The sequence below is a fragment of the Argopecten irradians genome, chromosome 3, assembly GCF_041381155.1.
Source record: "Argopecten irradians isolate NY chromosome 3, Ai_NY, whole genome shotgun sequence".
Lineage (NCBI taxonomy): Eukaryota > Metazoa > Mollusca > Bivalvia > Pectinida > Pectinidae > Argopecten > Argopecten irradians.
The window spans coordinates 58,512,754-58,534,201 of record NC_091136.1 but is presented as its reverse complement, the minus strand read 5'-3'; the positions used below and the strand labels follow the sequence as shown (position 1 = coordinate 58,534,201).

At 40.4% G+C, this 21,448-nt stretch overlaps 1 protein-coding gene across 1 annotated transcript in view; it reads right to left on the bottom strand.

The window, feature by feature from the left end:
• The window catches only part of LOC138319219 (probable tubulin polyglutamylase ttll-15), a 40,731-nt gene that overhangs the window by 6,507 nt on the left and 12,776 nt on the right, over positions 1 to 21,448 (bottom strand). The window contains exons 6-14 of the mRNA XM_069262206.1: positions 16,270 to 16,339; positions 15,699 to 15,782; positions 15,025 to 15,109; positions 9,658 to 9,736; positions 8,428 to 8,536; positions 7,790 to 7,856; positions 6,378 to 6,505; positions 5,368 to 5,467; positions 5,014 to 5,127 (exon numbers count right to left, since the gene is read on the bottom strand). Of these exons, the coding sequence (XP_069118307.1) occupies positions 5,014 to 5,127; positions 5,368 to 5,467; positions 6,378 to 6,505; positions 7,790 to 7,856; positions 8,428 to 8,536; positions 9,658 to 9,736; positions 15,025 to 15,109; positions 15,699 to 15,782; positions 16,270 to 16,339 (836 nt within the window). The remainder of the gene's footprint in view (positions 1 to 5,013; positions 5,128 to 5,367; positions 5,468 to 6,377; positions 6,506 to 7,789; positions 7,857 to 8,427; positions 8,537 to 9,657; positions 9,737 to 15,024; positions 15,110 to 15,698; positions 15,783 to 16,269; positions 16,340 to 21,448) is intronic.

The window sequence follows — 21,448 nt, the reverse complement described above, 5'->3', positions numbered from 1 at the left end:
ACCCAGTATACAGGGCTACTATCATACCTGGTATACAGGGCTACTATCATACCTGGTATACAGGGCTAATATCATACCCGGTATACAGGGCTATTATCATACCCAGTATACAGGGCTTTATCATACCCCCTATACAGGGCTACTATCATACCCAATATATACAGGATACTATCATACCTGGTATACAGGGCTACTATCATACCTGGTATACAGGACTACTATCATACCTGGTATACAGGGCTACTATCATACCTGGTATACAGGGCTACTATCATACCCAGTATACAGGACTACTATCATACACCAGTATACAGGGCTACTATCATACCCAGGTATACAGGCTACTATCATACCCAGTATACAGGGCTACTATCATACCTGGTATACAGGGCTACTATCATACCTGGTATACAGGGTACTATCATACCCTGTATACAGGGCTACTATCATACCCAGTATACAGGACTACTATCATACCCAGTATACAGGACTACTATCATACCTGGTATACAGGACTACTATCATACCTGGTATACAGGACTACTATCATACCCAGTATACAGGGCTACTATCATACCTGGTATACAGGGCTACTATCATACCTGGTATACAGGACTACTATCATACACAGTATACAGGGCTACTATCATACCCAGTATACAGGGCTACTATCATACCCAGTATACAGGGCTACTATCATACCCAGTATACAGGGCTACTATCATACCCAGTATACAGGGCTACTATCATACCCAGTATACAGGGCTACTATCATACCCAGTATACAGGGCTACTATCATACCCAGTATACAGGGCTACTATCATACCCAGTATACAGGGCTACTATCATACCTGGTATACAGGGCTACTATCATACCCAGTATACAGGGCTACTATCATACCCAGTATACAGGGCTACTATCATACCTGGTATACAGGGCTACTATCATACCCAGTATACAGGGCTACTATCATACCCAGTATACAGGGCTACTATCATACCTGGTATACAGGGCTACTATCATACCTGGTATACAGGGCTACTATCATACCCAGTATACAGGGCTACTATCATACCCAGTATACAGGGCTACTATCATACCCAGTATACAGGGCTACTATCATACCCAGTATACAGGGCTACTATCATACCCAGTATACAGGGCTACTATCATACCTGGTATACAGGGCTACTATCATACCCAGTATACAGGGCTACTATCATACCTGGTATACAGGGCTACTATATCATACCCAGTATACAGGGCTACTATCATACCCATGTATACAGGGCTACTATCATACCCCATACAGGGCTACTATCATACCAGTATACAGGCTACTATCATACCCAGTATACAGGCTACTATCATACCGGTATACAGGGCTACTATCATATCAGTATACCCAGTATCATACCAGGCAGGCTACTATCATACTGGTATACAGGCTACTATCATACCCAGTATACAGGGCTACTATCATACCCAGTATACAGGGCTACTATCATACCCAGTATACAGGGCTACTATCATACCTGTATACAGGGCTACTATCATACCCAGGTATACAGGGCTACTATCATACCTGTATAAGGCTACTATCATACCCAGTATACAGGGCTACTATCATACCTGGTATAACAGGGCTACTATCATACCAGTATACAGGGACTACTATCATACCCAGTATACAGGGCTACTACATACCCAGTATACAGGGCTACTATCATACCCAGTATACAGGACTACTATCATACCCAGGGTATACAGGGCTACTATCATACCCAGTATACAGGGCTACTATCATACCCAGTATACAGGGCTACTATCATACCCAGTATACAGGACTACTATCATACCCAGTATACAGGGCTACTATCATACCCAGTATACAGGGCTACTATCATACCCGGTATACAGGACTACTATCATACCCAGTATACAGGGCTACTATCATACCCAGTATACAGGGCTACTATCATACAGCTACTTCATACCTGGTATACAGGGCTACTATCATACCTGGTATAACAGGGCTACTATCATACCCAGTATACAGGGCTACTATCATACCCAGTATACAGGGCTACTATCATACCTGTATACAGGGCTACTATCATACCCAGTATACAGGGCTACTATCATACCCAGTATACAGGGCTACTATCATACCCAGTATACAGGGCTACTATCATACCCAGTATACAGGGCTACTATCATACCCAGTATACAGGACTACTATCATACCCAGTATACAGGACTACTATCATACCCAGTATACAGGGCTACTATCATACCTGGTATACAGGACTACTATCATACCTGGTATACAGGACTACTATCATACCTGGTATACAGGACTACTATCATACCTGGTATACAGGACTACTATCATACCTGGTATACAGGACTACTATCATACCCAGGTATACAGGGCTACTATCATACCTGGTTATACAGGATACTATCATACCTGGTATACAGGGCTACTTATCATACCCAGTATACAGGGCTACTATCATACCCAGTATACAGGGCTACTATCATACCCAGTATACAGGGCTACTATCATACCCAGTATACAGGGCTACTATCATACCCAGTATACAGGGCTACTATCATACCCAGTATACAGGACTACTATCATACCTGGTATACAGGACTACTATCATACCTGGTATACAGGGCTACTATCATACCCAGTATACAGGGCTACTATCATACCCAGTATACAGGACTACTATCATACCCAGTATACAGGGCTACTATCATACCCATATACAGGGCTACTATCATACCCAGTATACAGGGCTACTATCATACCCAGTATACAGGACTACTATCATACCTGGTATACAGGGCTACTATCATACCCAGTATACAGGGCTACTATCATACCCAGTATACAGGGCTACTATCATACCTGGTATACAGGGCTACTATCATACCTGGTATACAGGGCTACTATCATACCCAGTATACAGGGCTACTATCATACCCAGGTATACAGGGCTACTATCATACCCAGTATACAGGACTACTATCATACCTGGTATACAGGGCTACTATCATACCCAGTATACAGGGCTACTATCATACCCATATATACAGGGCTACTATCATACCCAGTATACAGGACTACTATCATACCCAGTATACAGGACTACTATCATACCCAGTATACAGGGCTACTATCATACCCAGTATACAGGACTACTATCATACCTGGTATACAGGACTACTATCATACCCAGTATACAGGACTACTATCATACCCAGTATACAGGGCTACTATCATACCTGGTATACAGGGCTACTATCATACCCAGTATACAGGACTACTATCATACCTGGTATACAGGGCTACTACTATAATACCTGGTATACAGGACTACTATCATACCCAGTATACAGGGCTACTATCATACCCAGTATACAGGGCTACTATCATACCCAGTATACAGGGCTACTATCATACCCAGTATACAGGACTACTATCATACCCAGTATACAGGGCTACTATCATACCCAGTATACAGGGCTACTATCATACCTGGTATACAGGGCTACTATCATACCCAGTATACAGGGCTACTATCATACCCAGTATACAGGACTACTATCATACCCAGTATACAGGGCTACTATCATACCCAGTATACAGGACTACTATCATACCCAGTATACAGGACTACTATCATACCCAGTATACAGGACTACTATCATACCTGGTATACAGGACTACTATCATACCTGGTATACAGGGCTACTATCATACCCAGTATACAGGACTACTATCATACCCAGTATACAGGGCTACTATCATACCTGGTATACAGGGCTACTATCATACCTGGTATACAGGGCTACTATCATACCCAGTATACAGGACTACTATCATACCCAGTATACAGGGCTACTATCATACCCAGTATACAGGACTACTATCATACCTGGTATACAGGACTACTATCATACCTGGTATACAGGGCTACTATCATACCCAGTATACAGGGCTACTATCATACCCAGTATACAGGGCTACTATCATACCCAGTATACAGGGCTACTATCATACCCAGTATACAGGGCTACTATCATACCCAGTATACAGGGCTACTATCATACCCAGTATACAGGGCTACTATCATACCCAGTATACAGGGCTACTATCATACCGGTATACAGGACTACTATCATACCCAGTATACAGGGCTACTATCATACCCATTATACAGGACTACTATCATACTTTGTATACAGGGGTACTATCATACCCAGTATACAGGACTACTATCATACCTGGTATACAGGACTACTATCATACCTGGTATACAGGGCTACTATCATACCCAGTATACAGGGCTACTATCATACCCAGTATACAGGGCTACTATCATACCCAGTATACAGGACTACTATCATACCCAGTATACAGGACTACTATCATACCCAGTATACAGGGCTACTATCATACCCAGTATACAGGGCTACTATCATACCCGGTATACAAGGCTACCATGTTTGGCTAGGCGATTGGGTGTTGTAGATCGTGAGTTCGAGGCCCAGATAGGGCACGAGTCAATAAATTGTCATGCTTTGTTAAATTGTGTTTCTTTGATATTTAATATTTACTAAACAAAATGTATCATATTCACTATGTGTTGTTGATCCAAAGATTCAATTTGACAATTTCCACAGTGATCATGTCAGCATATCGAACCGACTATCACTTCGTCATAGAAACATCATTTTTTGGGGGACGTTGATATTGCGCAGTGGTAGAAGGTGCAGCTATGTTTGAACTGAGTAAATGCACAACCAGACAAGGTCACTATACTCAAACAGACACACAGTGAAACAGATCCAACTACAAATCTGACACCCAAATCTACCAATTTTGTTGTTGGCAGATGTAAATATTAGTAACATTAAACCAAGAAAAATTACTTACTAAGAACCAAACAGGTAAATCCTTAATAAGAATATATGGTATAAGGTGAAACCTTACCATAGGCTTGGGAAATATCCTCCGACAAGTTCCCCTATTAACGTGCTCCATGAAGGCATGTTTGAGTGAGTCCTTCATTTCCCTGTTGAGGCACTGATGGCAAATGGAACACCGCTGTAACATAATAATATATATCAGGTGTGTGTGCGTGCTAATATTTCAATGTCATGGAGTTTCACTTTTAATGGTTTGATGCTAGCTAATGATGTCCAAACTGTTCATCGAGGAGTAGAATGAATATAAATTAAATCTGTTTAATGCCGAAGACATGTTAGGCCAGAGGTAGCCATTGATCCAGTATTACTGACAAAATCTGCCCAAAATTCTGACTAGCTGTAATAGCGGACATCTTACCTCTGACTGGCAGTCTGTCAAACACTTCTTCTCTGTACACCACATTGGGAACACTGTCACATCTCGGTCAGAGGCTAACATATCCTTCCCGTCAAGCTCACTATCATATATAATCACTGTGTCAAGCTCACTATTATATACATAATCACTGTGTCAAGCTCAGTATTATATACATAATCACTGTGTCAAGCTCACTATTATATACATAACCACTGTGTCAAGGTCACTATTATATACATAATCACTGTGTCAAGCTCACTATTATATCCATAATCACTGTGTCAAAGTCATTATTATATACATAATCACTGTGTCAAGCTCACTATTATATACATAATCACTGTGTTAAAGTCACTATTATATACATAATCACTGTGTCAAGCTCACTATTATATACATAATCACTGTGTCAAGCTCAGTATTATATACATAATCACTGTGTCAAAGTCACTATTATGTACATAATCACTGTGTCAAAGTCACTATTATATACATAATCACTGTGTCAAGCTCACTATTATATACATAATCACTGTGTCAATCTCACTATTATATACATAATCACTGTGTCAAGCTCACTATTATATACATAATCACTGTGTCAAGCTCACTATTATATACATAATCACTGTGTCAAGCTCACTATTATATACATAATCACGGTGTCAAGCTCACTTTTATATACATAATCACTGTGTCAAGCTCACTATTATATACATAATCACATTGTCCAGTTCACTAATCAGTACTTAATCACATTGTTAAGGTCACTATTATATATAAAATCACATTGCCAAGGTCACTATTAAATACCTAAAAGGTCACTATTAAATACATAATCACATTGACAATGTCAGGTAGGTTTACAGTAATATATCGGACGATGATCCAAAAGTATTCAAATGCATTATAGGTGCTTTTGGTTTGTATGTTTCCTCAAGCCTTAAAATTCCCATACACTGCTTGAGCTTTTCCATGTGAACCGTGTGTGGACCCTTGTCATTACTTACCTGTCCTCAAATGCACTAGAGGTATCCTTGCCAACACCAACCAGAGATAACACATTGTACACCACATGCTCATAAATCCTTTTGTTCCGCCAGAAATGTCCCGACGACAGGTTAGGCGACATATTTACCTGTAATATCATCAAAGAACAACGGCAATGAAGTAATCAAACATATATGGCAAGTACACCTTTTAGATCTGTAATGATAGTCGATATCCATGTTGCAAAAAATGTTTCATATGGTAACAAGGAAACTAGGGAATTCAATGTTATATATGGAGTTGAACTCTGTTAAGTACAATGTTTTATGTGGAGTTGAACTCTGTTAAGTACAATGTTTTATGTGGAGTTGAACTCTGTTAAGTACAATGTTTTAAGTGGAGTTGAACTCTGTTAAGTACAATGTTTTATGTGGAGTTGAACTCTGTTAAGTACAATGTTTTATGTGGAGTTGAACCCTGTTAAGTACAATGTTTTATGTGGAGTTGAACTTGTTAAGTACAATGTTTTATGTGGAGTTGAACTCTGTTAAGTACAATGTTTTATGTGGAGTTGAACTCTGTTAAGTACAATGTTTTAAGTGGAGTTGAACTCGTTAAGTACAATGTTTTATGTGGAGTTGAACTCTGTTAAGTACAATGTTTTATGTGGAGTTGAACTCTGTTAAGTACAATGTTTTATGTGGAGTTGAACCTGTTAAGTACAATGTTTTATGTGGAGTTGAACTCTGTTAAGTACAATGTTTTATGTGGAGTTGAACTCTGTTAAGTACAATGTTTTATGTGGAGTTGAACTCTGTTAAGTACAATGTTTTATGTGAGTTGAACTCTGTTAAGTACAATATTTTATGTGGAGTTGAACTCTGTTAAGTACAATGTTTTATGTGGAGTTGAACTCTGTTAAGTACAATGTTTTATGTGGAGTTGAACTCTGTTAAGTACAATGTTTTATGTGGAGTTGAACTCTGTTAAGTACAATGTTTTATGTGGAGTTGAACTCTGTTAAGTACAATGTTTTATGTGGAGTTGAACTCTGTTAAGTAAAATGTTTTATGTGGAGTTGAACTCTGTTAAGTACAATGTTTTATGTGGAGTTGAACCCTGTTGAGTACATTGTTTTATGTGGAGTTGAACTCTGTTAAGTACAATGCTATATGTGGAGTTGAACTCTGTTAAGCACAATGTTTTAAGCCTTAGGACCTGAAATATTTCAAAGTGCCTTGTTGGTCTGGACCAAGTGTACTTTTGATTATCTACCAAAACATGCTACTGCTGACTGAAGTATCAGGGTCTGGCTGTACAGAAATGTGTATTTAATTCAGAACTAGGTGGTAATTATTATTGAATGTCTAGTATGTCTGATTGATCCTATTGATTATCTTGAACAGAAAAATAATCAGTAGTTTGTACTTACTTCCATTAGATACACATTTAACTCATCATCCAGTACAAAGTCAAACCGCACCATCTCAAAGAAATTTCTGAAAACATGGTTAGAGCAGTAAGTTTTGGATTATATCTATTTCAATAAATTATAAATCATTGATTTTCTAATACAAATAACCTATTTGACCCAATAAGCGCCAATGTCCCTTTAAGTGTCCCTCCCCCATTAGAGGCCTTGATTTGAATTGTTCCGGCATAAATAAAAAGACCAAAACTGTACAGGTTTGCAAACATTTTGTCTTATTAAGCAACTTCTCATTTTTTTTTCAATTTTTAAATGCCCTAAGCACTTATTGGGTTGAATACAAAAAAGATTTAGCTATAAAATAAGATACATGTAACAGGTCATTGGTCAGTTGATAATAAATGTTCTATTATTAGTGACTACTCTAGTCTAGTCACAGATCTTAAACTTCAGTATCAGATTATTAATATCATTTAGATATAAACTGTTATTTCATCAATGGAACAAATCATAAGTTGCCACTTGGATAGGTGGATGTATGTTTAAAGCCACTTGAGGAAGACTCCATCACAGTCAAAGTTAACCCCTTAGTTATAATGGAATTTATTCATGGAGTATAGTTATTAGTTGAAGTTACTTACCTAGAGTTCCTGTAGCGTGATGAAGATGAAATTAGACCTTTCTCTTTGTTTATATAAACTTGTCTGATAGCATCTTTAATATCCTCCCAAAGTTTCAGGTGGTTACGCCCTGAAAAAAAAGTTACACAATATCAAAAACAGATTTTGAAACTAAGAAAACTTTTCTGGTAACTATACAGTTTTTATACAAAACTTTATTTCAATAATATTGATACATGTAAATATAGTCGTTAATCACATAATCCAGTGACTTCACTCATGTAATATTGCAAAAATATGCAAATATATCACTATAGTGTAATATAACCTGAAGTGCTTTTCATTGGCTGAAAATTAATTGTAATGTCATGATGTCAGTAAACAATGACGTCGTGTCAGGATTCCTGGAAGTGATGACAAAATGACGACCTTCGCTGGATTTTTTGCATAACACTGAAGTTCTTTGAAATATAGGTTGTTGTAACTATGTGATAAAAAGTATCTCAAAGTATATATGAAAAGAATTCATTATCCCTCGCCAAACGTATCTGCGGGGATATTATTTTGGGGTCCTTACGTCACGTCCGTCTGTCCGTCTGTCTGAGATCCTTTTCTGGGCTATAACTCCAAAACCGTTCAATGCAGCTCCTTGAAACTTTTTGTATACATCAGAAAAAGTGCCCCAGTTGTGCCTTTTGCTATTGCGGACCTTTTATTTTGGGAATTTTTTCCGTTACCATAGAAACTTAGTCAAAAATATCAAATTACTGTTTCTTTATGTGTCCGGGCTATAACTCCAAAACCGTTCAACGCAGCTCCATGAAACTTTCTGTATACATCAGACAAATGGTCTTGTTGTGCTTTTTGTTATTGCGGACCTTCCATTTTTGGAATTTTTTCCGTTACCATGGAAACACTTACTCTAAAAATACCAAATTACTGTTTCCTTTTGTTTCTGGACAACAAATGTAATACCAAATTACAGTTTCGTTTTGTTACCTGCTGTTATTTTTTTTTTCAGTTTTACAATATTCGCATATTTTAAAAGTTATACTTGAATAATTATTACATTGACCTTGATGTATTTGCATTTTACTCCAACTGCGGGGCAATGATGCCACGCTTTGTGGCTGCTTGTGAAACTTGTCTCGAAATTTTAATTTTTGTCCATCAAGACTTATTTCATATAATCTCCTATGAAATTATTTAAGATCCTATATAAATAGTAGGTAAGTAGAGATATTGTCTCACCTGTTTGTTCCAGATATGTATCCAAAGTCTCTTTACAAGTATACATCCCATCATCATATATTTTCTTCAGTGATGGCATCTGCTCGAACAGAAATGATAACAGCAGGAGTTAAAACATGAGTACTTCTCTTTCATGTTAATTAAAATTATCAGATACTTTAACTACTGGTACCCTTACAACCAACAAGAATTCCACAGAAGTGAATGTGTCACCTGCACAGCATCACAAAAAAGTAGTTATTTACAGTTGAAATTGGACAAAAAATATTAAAGTCATCGAGCGGAAACCATGTATTAACTGTTTTGGCAATTTTAAAGTCATGTTACTCTTGCAAATATTGACAGAAAATTTTGCACTAGCCCAAGGGCTAGTAGCATCAATTTTTTCACTAGCCCTGATCAGAAGTCTACTAGCCCTATTTTTTGTTAGTTTTTATATGTGCATTTTACTCGATCTTTTTTACAAACCTATACAGAACAAGTACATGTCTAACAGTGTGTTAAATACCATTCTGCTAATAAAGATATCGCACAGATTGCTTCACAGGTACCAGGTATTCATTTAAAATTATGAAATCTTATAATAAATACTCTAGATTTTCCAAAAACCACTATCAGTACGAAACGAAAACATAGTGATACCAAATCTATTAAAGTTTAACTGGCTATTACCCATGCTTTAGTTTGTAAAGAACAATCAGTATTTATTACCTATCTGATTTCATTTTATAGGTATGATGAATTTTTCTAAATAGACAGTTCTTGATAAATTTGTAAAAAATCTTTAATTGACAAATTCTTTACTGAACACATTAAAAGTTTTTTTCCCTAATTTTCTGAGCATTGAAAAAAAACTTTAAAGTAACATCTGCATGATACATTCGTATTTGAAATCAAATAATGCCAATTTCATATAGATTTATTACAAGAACTACACAAAATCAATTTTACAATGGGGTTACTATGAAACTTGGGTACACACTTACCTCCCACACTTGGGTACACACTTACCTCCCACACTGGGGTATACACCTACCTCCCACACTGGGGTACACACCTACACGATGGTCCCTACCTCCCACGTGGGGTATACACCTACCTCCCACACTGGGTTATACACTACCTCCTACACTGGGGTATACACCTACCTCCCACATGGGTATACACCTACCTCTCCCACACACTGGGGTAATACACCTACCTCCCACACTGGGGTATACACCTACCTCCCACACTGGGGTATACACCTACTCCCCTCCACACTGGGTATACACCTACCTCCTACACCACTGGGGTATACACCTACCTCCCACACTGGGGTATACACCTACCTCCCACACTGGGGTATACACCTACCTCCCACACTGGGGTATACACCTACCTCCCACACTGGGGTATACATCTACCTCCTACACTGGGGTATATACCTACCTCCCACACTGGGGTATACACCTACCTCCCACACTGGGGTATAACACCTACTGGGGTATACACCTACCTCCCCACCTGGGGTATACACCTACCTCCTACACTGGGGTATATACACCTACCTCCCACACTGGGGTATATACCTACCTCCCACACTGGGGTATATATATCTACCTACCTCCCACACTGGGGTAATATACCTACCTCCCACACTGGGGTATACACCTACCTCCCACACTGGGGTATATATCTACCTCCCACACTGGGTAATATACCTACCTCCCACACTGGGTTATACACCTACCTCCACACTGGGTATATAACTACCTCCCACACTGGGGTATATATCTACCTCCCACACTGGGGTATATACCTACCTCCCACACTGGGATATACACCTACCTCCCACACTGGGTAATATACCTACCTCCCACACTGGGTATATATACCTACCTCCCACACTGGGGTATATATCTACCTCCCACACTGGGATATACACCTACCTCCCACACTGGGGTATATACACTACCTCCCACACTGGGTATATACCTACCTCCCACACTGGGTAATATACCTACCTCTCATACTGGGGTATACACCTACCTCTCACACTGGGTTATATACCTACCTCCTTCACTGGGGTAAACACCTACCTCCCACACTGGGGTATACACCTACCTCCCACACTGGGTATATACCTACCTCCCACACTGGGTAATATACCTACCTCCCACACTGGGATATACACCTACCTCCCACACTGGGTTATACACCTACCTCCCACACTGGGGTATACACCTACCTCCCACACTGGGGTATATACCTACCTCCCACACTGGGGTATACACCTACCTCCCACACTGGGGTATACACCTACCTCCCACACTGGGGTATACACCTACCTCCCACACTGGGGTATACACCTACCTCCCACACTGGGGTATACACCTACCTCCCACACTGGGGTATACACCTACCTCCCACACTGGGGTATACACCTACCTCTCCACACTGGGGTATACACCTACCTCCCACACTGGGGTATACACCTACCTCCCACACTGGGTATACACCTACCTCCCACACTGGGGTATACACCTACCTCCCACACTGGGGTATACACCTACCTCCCACACTGGGGTATACACCTACCTCCCACACTGGGTTATATACCTACCTCCCACACTGGGTTATATACCTACCTCCCACACTGGGGTATATACCTACCTCCCACACTGGGGTATACACCTACCTCCCACACTGGGGTATACACCTACCTCCCACACTGGGTTATACACCTACCTCCCACACTGGGGTATACACCTACCTCCCACACTGGGGTATATACCTACCTCCCACACTGGGGTATACACCTACCTCCCACACTGGGGTATACACCTACCTCCCACACTGGGGTATACACCTACCTCCCACACTGGGGTATATACCTACCTCCCACACTGGGGTATATACCTACCTCCCACACTGGGGTTATATACCTACCTCCTACACTGGGGTATACACCTACCTCTCACACTGGGGTATACACCTACCTCCCACACTTGGGTATACACCTACCTCCCACACTGGGGTATACACCTACCTCCCACACTGGGGTATATACCTACCTCCCACACTGGGGTATACACCACACTGGGGTATACACCTACCTCCCACACTGGGGTATACACCTACCTCCCACACTGGGGTATACACCTACCTCCCACACTGGGGTATACACCTACCTCCCACACTGGGGTATACACCTACCTCCCACACTGGGGTATATACCTACCTCCCACACTGGGTATATACCTACCTCCCACACTGGGGTATATACCTACCTCCCACACTGGGTTATATACCTACCTCCCACACTGGGTATACACCTACCTCCCACACTGGGGTATACATACCTCTCACCTGGTTATCTATCTACCTCCCACACTGGGTAATATACCTACCTCCCACACTGGGGTATATACCTACCTCCCACACTGGGGTATACACCTACCTCCCACACTGGGGTATATATCTACCTCCCACACTGGGTAATATACCTACCTCCCACACTGGGGTATACACCTACCTCCCACACTGGGTTATATACCTACCTCCTACACTGGGGTATACACCTACCTCCTACACTGGGTTATATACCTACCTCACACACTGGGGTATACACCTACCTCTCACACTGGGGTATACACCTACCTCCTACACTGGGGTGTATACCTATCTCCCACATTGGGTTATATACCAACCTCCCACATTGGGTTATATACCTACCTCCAACACTGGGTTATACACCTACCTCCCACACTGGGGTATACACCTACCTCCCACACTGGGGTATACACCTACCTCCCACACTGGGTTATACACCTACCTCCCACACTTGGGTATACACCTACCTCCCACACTGGGGTATATACCTACCTCTCACACTGGGGTATACACCTACCTCCCACACTGGGGTATACACCTACCTCCCACACTGGGGAGTACACCTACCTCTCACACTGGGGTATACACCTACCTCCCACACTGGGTTATACACCTACCTCCCACACTGGGTAATATACCTACCTCCCACACTGGGGTATATACCTACCTCCTACACTGGGGTATACACCTACCTCCCACACTGGGGTATACACCTACCTCTCACACGGGGGTATACACCTACCTCCCACACTGGGGTATATACCTACCTCCCACACTGGGGTATACACCTACCTCCCACACTGGGGTATACACCTACCTCCCACACTGGGGTATATACCTACCTCCCACACTGGGGTATACACCTACCTCCCACACTGGGGTATACACCTACCTCCCACACTGGGGTATACACCTACCTCCCACACTGGGGTATACACCTACCTCCCACACTGGGTTATACACCTACCTCCCACACTGGGTTATATACCTACCTCCCACACTGGGGTATATATCTACCTCCCACACTGGGTAATATACCTACCTCCCACACTGGGGTATATACCTACCTCCCACACTGGGTTATATACCTACCTCCTACACTGGGGTATACACCTACCTCCCACACTGGGGTATATACCTACCTCCCACACTGGGGTATACACCTACCTCCCACACTGGGGTATACACCTACCTCCCACACTGGGGTATACACCTACCTCCCACACTGGGGTATACACCTACCTCCCACATTGGGTTATATACCTACCTCCCACACTGGGGTATATATCTACCTCCCACACTGGGTAATATACCTACCTCCCACACTGGGGTATATACCTACCTCCCACACTGGGTTATATACCTACCTCCTACACTGGGGTATACACCTACCTCCCACACTGGGGTATACACCTACCTCCCACACTGGGTTATATATCTACCTCCCACACTGGGTAATATACCTACCTCCCACACTGGGGTATATACCTACCTCCCACACTGGGGTATACACCTACCTCCAAAATTGGGGTATATATCTACCTCCCACACTGGGTAATATACCTACCTCCCACACTGGGGTATATACCTACCTCCCACACTGGGTTATATACCTACCTCCTACACTGGGGTATACATCTACCTCCTACACTGGGTTATATACCTACCTCCCACACTGGGGTATACACCTACCTCTCACACTGGGGTATACACCTACCTCCTACACTGGGGTGTATACCTATTTCCCACACTGGGTTATATACCTACCTCCCACACTGGGTTATATACCTACCTCCCACACTGGGTTATACACCTACCTCCCACACTGGGGTATACACCTACCTCACACACTGGGGTATACACCTTCCTCCCACACTGGATTATAAACCTACCTCCCACACTGGGTTATATACCTACCTCCCACACTGGGGTATACACCTACCTCCCACACTGGGCTACACACCTACCTCCCACACTGGGTTATATACCTACCTCCCACACTGGGGTATAGTTGTCGTCCACCACATATTTCTTGGTATTTGTTGGATCAAATGGGTGATAATCAGCAGCACAGAATCTAAAGTTATAACAATAACGTCACAATAAAGCACAAATTGACTGAGTGAACCAGGTCTAAAAAAATTACAAATTCCGTATTCTACCCTATAAGTGCTCAGGGCATTTAAAAAATAGAAAAAATGAAAAGGTGCTTAATAAGACAAAATTGTTGCAAACCTATACAGTTTGATAGTTTGGGTCTGATGCCCGGGCAATTGAAATGAGGCCTCAAAAAGGGGAGGGGTGCTTATAGGGACTCTTAATAGATGGAATACAGTAGTGATAATTCATTTAACATTGCTCTTAACAAACAATGACAAAATTCTATGTTTCTTATTCCTTAATATTTTTTTCTGATTATTTTCCTGAAAAGGATTTGATAATTTATTTATGGATGATGTATGAAAATCTAAACATGGATTTGGAACTGATGCTAACACTGCATGTAAACTCTCTAATTCCATCAAACTTCCTTGATTTGATTCCACAAATATGTTTTTTTCTTCGTTAATTACATACCATAATAGAAATTTATATTGTCATGTCTTTTGAGGAAAAAAGACCTACTGTCTATTTCATGTGTATTATCATATTATTATTACATGTACCTCAAGAGAACTTCCCCTTCCACAATGTAAACTCGGAGAGGGTCAATAGAGGTCAAGATTGTATACACGCCGATGTCAAACTTCCTGAAAAGATCAACCATAGAGCAAATCAATATCGGTACTTTACATGTCAACATCTTACAAATGCTGGAGCAGCAGCAACTTTTTTTATTTTGATTATAATCATAATAACACTAGGAATCAAACATTTTTGCATGTTTTTTGTATGTTAAGAACAATGTACCAAATGTTTGAGTCAGATCACCATGATTAAAATGTACATTTGTACAATTCTATCAAAGTCTATTGGCCAAATCTTCAAATACAATTTTGAATAACAGGAAGGTAGTTTCAGCTATATTCAATTAAAATTGCATTCTTCCTTCTTTTGCAAAATTCATAGAAATGTCTGATAAATGAAAAAAAATGACCAAGCATTACAGTTCTAACTGATCTCAATTTCCATCATATTTCATGTATTGTTAACCAACAGTACATCTGTGCCATTTTATACCAGGTAATGTACACTTTCACATAAACAAATTATATGTAAAGACATAACACAACTTACTTTTTATCAATAAGAAATGGTTTATCAACATATTCTTGAACAAATGAACCATCACTAGCCAAATCCAAATCTGAAATAAAAATGAGAACTCTGTTAAGATAGATAATTTCCCGGTTATAAGAGCATTACATCTAACCTGCATTGAACCAATGTAATATAACTATCTAAAGAAATCTGAAAGCTTTAGGATCACAATTATTATCAATCTCACAAATATCCCACTGGATACTGAATCATCTTCATAAACCATTTTATTTAAACATTTAAAGTATTCCTGTATCTAAGTCATACAATACACAAATCCTATTTTCTGTGAACGAATATTACAATGAAGCAAACAACAACAACAACAACAAACAACAACAACAACACAAGAAAGGCTAACAACAACAAGACTAAGATAGGCTATACCTGATGTCTAGTCCAACTGACACATCTAACAACAACAACAAGACTAAGATAGGCTATACCTGATGTCTAGTCCAACTGACACATCTAACAACAACAACAAGACTAAGATAGGCTATACCTGATGTCTAGTCCAACTGACACATCTAACAACAACAACAAGACTAAGATAGGCTATACCTGATGTCTAGTCCAACTGACACATCTAACAACAACAACAAGACTAAGATAGGCTATACCTGATGTCTAGTCCAACTGACACATCTAACAACAACAACAACAAGACTAAGATAGGCTATACCTGATGTCTAGTCCAACTGACACATCTAACAACAACAACAAGACTAAGATAGGCTATACCTGATGTCTAGTCCAACTGACACATCTAACAACAACAACAACAAGACTAAGATAGGCTATACCTGATGTCTAGTCCAACTGACACATCTAACAACAACAACAAGACTAAGATAGGCTATACCTGATGTCTAGTCCAACTGACACATCTAACAACAACAACAAGACTAAGATAGGCTATACCTGATGTCTAGTCCAACTGACACATCTAACAACAACAACAACAAGACTAAGATAGGCTATACCTGATGTCTAGTCCAACTGACACATCTAACAACAACAACAGACTAAGATAGGCTATACCTGATGTCTAGTCCAACTGACACATCTAACAACAACAACAAGACTAAGATAGGCTATACCTGATGTCTAGTCCAACTGACACATCTAACAACAACAACAACAAGACTAAGATAGGCTATACCTGATGTCTAGTCCAACTGACACATCTAACAACAACAACAACAAGACTAAGATAGGCTATACCTGATGTCTAGTCCAACTGACACATCTAACAACAACAACAAGACTAAGATAGGCTATACCTGATGTCTAGTCCAACTGACACATCTAACAACAACAACAAGACTAAGATAGGCTATACCTGATGTCTAGTCCAACTGACACATCTAACAACAACAACAAGACTAAGATAGGCTATACCTGATGTCTAGTCCAACTGACACATCTAACAACAACAACAAGACTAAGATAGGCTATACCTGATGTCTAGTCCAACTGACACATCTAACAACAACAACAAGACTAAGATAGGCTATACCTGATGTCTAGTCCAACTGACACATCTAACAACAACAACAAGACTAAGATAGGCTATACCTGATGTCTAGTCCAACTGACACATCTAACAACAACAACAAGACTAAGATAGGCTATACCTGATGTCTAGTCCAACTGACACATCTAACAACAACAACAAGACTAAGATAGGCTATACCTGATGTCTAGTCCAACTGACACATCTAACAACAACAGACTAAGATAGGCTATACCTGATGTCTAGTCCAACTGACACATCTAACAACAACAACAAGACTAAGATAGGCTATACCTGATGTCTAGTCCAACTGACACATCTAACAACAACAACAAGACTAAGATAGGCTATACCTGATGTCTAGTCCAACTGACACATCTAACAACAACAACAAGACTAAGATAGGCTATACCTGATGTCTAGTCCAACTGACACATCTAACAACAACAAGACTAAGATAGGCTATACCTGATGTCTAGTCCAACTGACACATCTAACAACAACAACAAGACTAAGATAGGCTATACCTGATGTCTAGTCCAACTGACACATCTAACAACAACAACAAGACTAAGATAGGCTATACCTGATGTCTAGTCCAACTGACACATCTAACAACAACAACAAGACTAAGATAGGCTATACCTGATGTCTAGTCCAACTGACACATCTAACAACAACAACAACAAGACTAAGATAGGCTATACCTGATGTCTAGTCCAACTGACACATCTAACAACAACAACAAGACTAAGATAGGCTATACCTGATGTCTAGTCCAACTGACACATCTAACAACAACAACAAGACTAAGATAGGCTATACCTGATGTCTAGTCCAACTGACACATCTAACAACAACAACAACAAGACTAAGATAGGCTATACCTGATGTCTAGTCCAACTGACACATCTAACAACAACAACAAGACTAAGATAGGCTATACCTGATGTCTAGTCCAACTGACACACATCTAACAACAACAACAAGACTAAGATAGGCTATACCTGATGTCTAGTCCAACTGACACATCTAACAACAACAACAAGACTAAGATAGGCTATACCTGATGTCTAGTCCAACTGACACATCTAACAACAACAACAAGACTAAGATAGGCTATACCTGATGTCTAGTCCAACTGACACATCTAAACAACAACAACAAGACTAAGATAGGCTATACCTGATGTCTAGTCCAACTGACACATCTAACAACAACAACAAGACTAAGATAGGCTATACCTGATGTCTAGTCCAACTGACACATCTAACAACAACAACAAGACTAAGATAGGCTATACCTGATGTCTAGTCCAACTGACACATCTAACAACAACAACAAGACTAAGATAGGCTATACCTGATGTCTAGTCCAACTGACACATCTAACAACAACAACAAGACTAAGATAGGCTATACCTGATGTCTAGTCCAACTGACACATCTAACAACAACAACAAGACTAAGATAGGCTATACCTGATGTCTAGTCCAACTGACACATCTAACAACAACAACAAGACTAAGATAGGCTATACCTGATGTCTAGTCCAACTGACACATCTAACAACAACAACAAGACTAAGATAGGCTATACCTGATGTCTAGTCCAACTGACACATCTAACAACAACAACAAGACTAAGATAGGCTATACCTGATGTCTAGTCCAACTGACACATCTAACAACAACAACAAGACTAAGATAGGCTATACCTGATGTCTAGTCCAACTGACACATCTAACAACAACAACAACAAGACTAAGATAGGCTATACCTGATGTCTAGTCCAACTGACACATCTAACAACAACAACAAGACAAAGATAGGCTATACTGGATGTCTAGTCCAACTGACACATCTAACAACAACAAGACTAAGATAGGCTATACCTGATGTCTAGTCCAACTGACACATCTAACAACAACAACAAGACTAAGATAGGCTATACCTGATGTCTAGTCCAACTGACACATCTAACAACAACAACAAGACTAAGATAGGCTATACCTGATGTCTAGTCCAACTGACACATCTAACAACAACAACAAGACTAAGATAGGCTATACCTGATGTCTAGTCCAACTGACACATCTAACAACAACAACAAGACTAAGATAGGCTATACCTGATGTCTAGTCCAACTGACACATCTAACAACAACAACAAGACTAAGATAGGCTATACCTGATGTCTAGTCCAACTGACACATCTAACAACAACAAGACTAAGATAGGCTATACCTGATGTCTAGTCCAACTGACACATCTAACAACAACAACAAGACTAAGATAGGCTATACCTGATGTCTAGTCCAACTGACACATCTAACAACAACAACAAGACTAAGATAGGCTATACCTGATGTCTAGTCCAACTGACACATCTAACCATAACACAGACTAAGATAGGCTATACCTGATGTCTAGTCCAACTGACACATCTAACATCAACAACAAGACTAAGATAGGCTATACCTGATGTCTAGTCCAACTGACACATCTAACAACAACAGCAAGACTAAGATAGGCTATACCTGATGTCTAGTCCAACTGACACATCTAACAACAACAACAAGACTAAGATAGGCTATACCTGATGTCTAGTCCAACTGACACATCTAACAACAACAAGACTAAGATAGGCTATACCTGATGTCTAGTCCAACTGACACATCTAACAACAACAACAAGACTAAGATAGGCTATACCTGATGTCTAGTCCAACTGACACATCTAACAACAACAACAAGACTAAGATAGGCTAATACCTGATGTCTAGTCCAACTGACACATCTAACAACAACAACAAGACTAAGATAGGCTATACCTGATGTCTAGTCCAACTGACACATCTAACAACAACAAGACTACAGTAGTAATCCTAAATATATCTTAAGTATAACATCTCTCATATACATGTATAACTTACATAATTATATATTATTGCCTTCTTTTGAGGGCACTTTGGTCTTATAGTGTTGTCGAGGGATGGCATTGCATAGTCCCCGAGCCGGAGGCGAGGGTACTATGCCATCACAAGACAACACTATAAGACCATAGTGTGGTCAAAAGAAGGCAATAATGTTTTTAGTACATAACGAATTGAAAACAAGAGGCCCAGAGGGCCTGTATCGCTCACCTGGTTTGTAATGCAAAGTAATGTTCTGAATACAGGTTCATTGTTTCTTTTCTGAAGGAATTTGAATATTAACATCAAATTTCCCTATTGGGCCCCACCCCTCCTGCCCCCGGGGGGCCTGAGCCAAAATTTATACAAGTTCTGTTCCCCTTCCCCAAGGATGTTTGTGGCCAAATTTGGTTACAATCCATGTAGAACTCTATGACTAGCAGCGATTTAAAGGATTTACCTCTATTTCCCCTATTGGGCCCCGCCCCTCCTGCCCCCGGGGGACCAGAGCCAAAATTTATACAAGTTCTGTTCCCCTTCCCCCAAGGATGTTTGTGGCCAAATTTGGTTACAATCCATGTAGAAATCTATGACTAGTAGCGATTTAAAGGATTTACCTCTATTTCCCCTATTGGGCCCCACCCCTCCTGCCCCCGGAGGTCCAGAGCCAAAATTTATACAAGTTCTGTTCCCCTTCCCCTAAGGATGTTTGTGGCCAAATTTGG